Below are 5553 nucleotides of genomic sequence, written 5' to 3' on the forward strand. Positions count from 1 at the left end.
TGAACGCTGGCAGCAGACATCAGAGTCTGTTGTACAACCAAGGAGTCCAAGCGAGAGAGACAGAAGTACAATCCAGCTCAGGCAGTGTAAAAATGGCAAAGTTCTGGGGCAGTTTTCTCAGACCCTCCCATCGTGCTGGGACAGAGACAAGGGGTGTTGTCACAAGAAGTGCAATGTTTGGGATGATGTTGAGGTAGTACCTTGCAGATTATGCAAACTTCCTCCGGGATTCATCTGTGCCTTTTAATTATTAGATATCCAAGCAGGACATGTGGCATGAACTGGCTCTCTACGCCCTGGAGGTCCTTGCCTGCCCTGCTGCTAGCATTCTCTCCAGGCGGGTTTTTAGTGCCGCTGGTGGAATTATAACAGATAACCTCATCCTCCTGTCAACTGAAAATGCTGACAGGCTAAGGCCATGTGCACACGTTCAGGTTTTTTCGCGTTTTTTCACGTTTTTTCGCTCTAAAATCGCTATAAAAACTCATTAAAAACACATGCATTATGCATTCTATCATTTAGAATGCATTCTGTATGTTTTGTGCACATGGATGCATTTTTTCCTCGAAAAAAACGCATCGCGGTAAAAAAATGAGCATGTTCATTAATTTTGCATTTTTTCTGCGTTTTTCCCGCGATTCTATGCATCTGGGAAAAAACGCACAAAAAACGCATCAAAAACGCTTCAAAAACGCATCAAAAAACACGAAAATAATGCATGCGGATTTCTGGCAGAAATTTCCGTTTTTTTGTCAGGAAAATTTCTGCAAGAAATCCTGACGTGTGCACATACCCTAACTCTTATTAAAATGGACAAGGCCTGGATTGGGAAAGACTTCTGTACACCACCAAGTGAAAACAGCGAAACATAACCTCAAATACATTCTGTTCTTTGGGGAGGTGTATTCTCATGCACCTGTTCACAACCACACATGGGTAGACGCTTCCAGATTTGGTCTTTTTGTTGTTATCCTCCTCCTTATCCTCATTCTCGTCATCCACAACCAGTAGAGTACCTGGGTGAACGGTTTCCGTGATGCCAAAGTCACAATTTCTGGGGGGCAAGGGTGTTTTTATGATGCCCGTTACTAATTGGAAATCAAACAATTGTTACTCCCACAGGGGGAAATGTCATAAAAAAGAGATGTACATCTATTATTCCCATTTAGTCTTATATTTTCCATTTTCCCTATCTCTGGACAGTCCTCTAATGAGTTAGTGTATATCTCTACAATAGAAAATAATTCTAAGACTTTTATATTGTATTTTTAGTTATAGCACTGTCTCTGAGATGTTGCTAGGGAGAAACATATCTCGTTGGACATATTCTGGCTTCAAATCTATGAACCTGTGTTCATCCCTTCCTTTTATTATTTACTTTCATTGGTGTATTCACATATTTTATGTTTTAGTTTTATTTCATTATGATTTATCTTTATGTCTCCTCATTCTCCACAACTAGATCACCAGGCTTAACATCTTCTGTGCTGCTACAGTCTGTCCAGTTTTTGAGCAAGTGTGTCTATGATTCCCATAAAATATTTTTAACAAATTTACCCCCCATGGGCAAATGCTTGTCAGGTCATGCACTCCATTACAAGTCTCAGAGACCCACACCCTTACATTGGGCCTACTTCTTAACTCGGTTGCTGGGTGAAACTAGAGTTACTACATAGTGTAAATCACTATATAAGACTAGAGAAACATGACTAAGATAGATGCCAAAACTGGGGTACCTGTACATGTACAGTGTGCTGATACCTGCATAATTGGGGATGCCCATGCAGTGTAGTTAATCTCACAGGGGTTCTCTGTCTTGGTGTTGCTTCTCTGATATTCCAGACTGATGATGTTTAAAAGCCTCTTGGTGATGATGTAAGTATACTGTAAGTAGTTAATCTTTATATATACTTAATCATTATATGTATTTAATCCTTATATGGACTTAACCTTTGTATGTTAACATATACAAAAGTGTACGCACTCATACTATTCAATCATACTATTCCTTTAATTTTGTACTTTGAAATAAAATTGCATTGTATTGCAAGTATTAGCCTTCTTTAAAGCCGTATCTGAATCTTAGTGTTAAAAATTCACAAATAAAATTGCCAAAATGCCCTATAAATCATTCTGCAAAGAGGGAACCATCATACCATTAAAAAAGACAAAAGGTTGATTGTCCTTCAATATAGTGCATCCTGCTCTCAACATATTGTCGGGATTCTATTACCATTTGAAAACCAAGAAAGGGTTTGACAGCTTGAGGTTTCATGGTACACAATTTTTTTTTTTTTTTCAAAGTAACAGTCTCCTGTTTCCCATCACATCATTCTGCAAAGCTTAACTGAAAACAGACATCATTTTGTGTCACATTAGTAAACTTTATGGTCTTGCAAGGATTTACAGTAATCTGTTTCTCTCACTTTTGGACTGATTGGTGATATTTTTATCAGCGACAACTCTGAAGTGTTAGCAAGTTTTGGTGGAAGAGATCCAGATTATTTCCTTTTTTTTCCTTGCAGTCAGTTCTCCTTAGCTCTGTGTGATTTTATATGTGGTTTTTTCTTTGAACACTGAGAAATGGATTTTGAAGGGGAAGAACGCACTTTTCTGACATTTAATAAAAAACTTTTGGAACCATACCTTGTTTAACGTCCACCATCTTGCAATGTACGATCTTTGCCTATGGTTTAACAGTTCACTGAATGCTTTTCTTTCCATCAGAAGACGATTTCAGGGAAGCAACATTATTTTCCTTATCTGATACAATAACAGTCTAAAACAAATATGATCATCAAGTGTTTCTGTGGAGAAAACGCACACTTTGCATGGAGGTGTAATTAATTTTTTTGGGCATAGAAATGCCATTTACTTTTATATGTTGGAAATCTTGCACTGAAGCCCCTTTAATAATCACTTGGGTAGATTAAGTTAGACCTTTTATGTCTATCATTGGCGACTTATGGATGTACAAAATGCATATTGTGAAGTGGAATTTCCTGAGCCCATCCAGTCTGTGGGTTCCAAGGCTTATTGGGGTGCATATGAATTGGTAGCAGGGCAGGCCTTGAATGCAATGCAACACTTTTTCAGGAGTCCCCCCTGGACATCTTATGACAGGGGTATTGTGGTGTGTCGTAATTCTTGGCAGCCCTTCCACTCACAGCATAGGCTACAACAGCTTAGGAGACCGACTGTTTAACAATGGCCCTTTAAGAAGATTAATGCCACCTGATGCACCAGTAAAAATAGTCTCTTTGACTTTAAGAGTTTCTCCTTCATAAATGAAACAAGATGGGTCTGCTTATGTGTCACACACCACATGGCCAGCTAGGGGGGTTACATGTTACAATGACATTTCCCAGTGAATGCATTTGTAGTGGTTGAAAGCAATGTTAAAGTTGAAAAACGCTTCAAAAATGCTGAGTGTGAACTAAGCCTAAGTGGGGGAGGAACATTTCGGTCTGGGGTTAATTATTTGGCCTTACAGGCAAGTCACTAACCTGCAAAGGATGGACCTTGACATATTTCCCAGCAAAATCCGTTTTGGTTTAGCTTTAGTGTGTTTTTTGTGGCATCGGGAAAAATGGCATGAATCTCGGAAAAAAATTATTAAAGCTGTGAACTAGGAGTCAGGAATGCTTCCAGGAGCGATCTCCATGAGGTCCCTGTGTCATTTGAGCAGTGTGTCCATCATTTTCAGATGTTTTTAGATCTTCAAAGGACCCCCGGGGGAGATCGCGGTAAAAAAACTCGGGTCTCCCATAGACTTACATTGGGCTCGTTGTTCTGGTTGAGTTCCCGAGTATTCCAATCTGCTCGACCCGAGCAACGAGCAACCGAGCATTTTAGTGCTCGCTCATCACCTAGTGCCCAACAGACAAAGTCAACAGACTGATAAATCACATTATTTGAATGGCAGAAGACAATTTTCTCATGAGCATTTTAATTGCCTGCTTAATATCTCTGCTACGTAGACTGTATATCATAGGATTCAGAAGTGGAGTGAGAACAGTGTAGGACAAGGCGAGGATTTTCTTCACATTTTCTAAATTTGGAAATAAATAGATACAAATAAGGGATCCATAATATAAAGACACCACAGTCAGGTGAGAGCTACAGGTGGAGAAGGTCTTTTTTTGTCCGGTCACAGAGGGGATCTTTAGTATAGTGATGATAATATAGGCATAAGAAACCATAATCACAGTACAAGGGCAAAGTGCAAATGGTAGAGCAAATATCATGTCTTCTATTTTCACGAAGAAGGTGTCTGAGCAGGAAAGTTCAAGTATTGGATCTAAATCACAGAAGAAATGGTCAATGACGTTTGGTCCACAGAATTGTAATTGATTCATTTGCACTGAAATAGTCAATACCCCACCAAACATCATCACCCAACACAAAAGAACGGCTTTTATACAAAATGTGAAAGTCATGGCTGAGGTATAATGTAGAGGGTGACAGATGGCCTGATACCGGTCATAGGACATAAGAGCCAGTAGAAGACATTCCAAGGCTTCTGAGGCGCAATAGAGACAAAATTGTATCAAACAGCCAACAAAAGACACAGAACTTCCGTCATGCAGCACAATGTGGAGCATGTTGGGTACAATGGTGGTGGAGAGAAGAATATCGGAGAGGGAGAGTTGTGTGAGGAAGAAGTACATGGGAGAGTGGAGCGATCGGCTGGAGGACACCACCAGAATGATGAGGAGGTTTCCACATATTGTCACACAGAAGATGATCAGGAGGAGAAAAAATAAGCAAATCCTAAAATGTTGTAAATTTTGAAATCCCAATAGCAGAATTGTAGATATCGTGCTGGAATTGCTAAACTGCATATTAAGAAAAACGGATTTATTTCTAAAATTCATGAACTTGAACAGTAAAATTATTTTCCTTTGTCTAATAGAGTGAAAGAACCGTGATTGGGGACATGATGGGCTTATGTTTCCAAATTACAAATTCTAATTTAAGATTTAGAAATTTGTATATAAAGTTTGTTTTGCTTAAAGGTCTTAAAAAGAGTTAATAATCCGAGTAAAAATATTCTACATTTTAAAATCTCAGGTCATTTGCTCTTTTGGGAGAATTTTGTCAGAGTTCAATAATTTCATCTGGTTAAGCGGTTGTGAGCCATCTCTTTCTCAAAAAGAGTTATCGCTGTTACAAATTAGCTTTCTTCTGGAAATCTCACATTTCCGGTTTTGGTATATAATTGGGAACGATGTTTATCTTTTTGAGAAAGCTGCAAAAATTGTCTAATTCGATGAAAGCGACATTTACTTGTTCCTCTCTCTCAATGGGCCTGGTTAGGATGGGGTTAGGATGGGGTTTAACATAATGAAATACACTAGTTGTATGTTTTTTTTGTTGGAAAATATAAAAAAAGGCAAATCAAAAAAAAAAAAAGAAATGTAGTAAAGCCATAGGACAATAAATGACATGTTATTCCTTAAAATTCTAGAGATAATTTCCATTAATCTCCTGTGTACATTGCATAGTAAAAAAGGAAGATGAGGACCTGAAGATCTTGATTCTTCTTGTGTT

At 38.5% G+C, this 5553-nt stretch overlaps 1 protein-coding gene across 1 annotated transcript; it reads right to left on the reverse strand.

Moving 5' to 3' along the window:
• Window positions 1–3905: 3905 nt before the first annotated feature.
• On the reverse strand, window positions 3906–4844 carry LOC143774621 (olfactory receptor 11L1-like). The gene has a single exon (XM_077262373.1). The coding sequence runs from the start codon at window positions 4842–4844 to the stop codon at window positions 3906–3908; it is 939 nt and encodes a 312-aa protein (XP_077118488.1).
• Window positions 4845–5553: the final 709 nt, after the last annotated feature.

This window comes from Ranitomeya variabilis, chromosome 5 (assembly GCF_051348905.1).
Source record: "Ranitomeya variabilis isolate aRanVar5 chromosome 5, aRanVar5.hap1, whole genome shotgun sequence".
NCBI lineage: Eukaryota > Metazoa > Chordata > Amphibia > Anura > Dendrobatidae > Ranitomeya > Ranitomeya variabilis.

Bases quoted from the DNA above. Each gene is read 5' to 3' on its own strand.
- LOC143774621 (XM_077262373.1), bottom strand. From the start codon at position 4,844: ATGCAGTTTAGCAATTCCAGCACGATATCTACAATTCTGCTATTGGGA.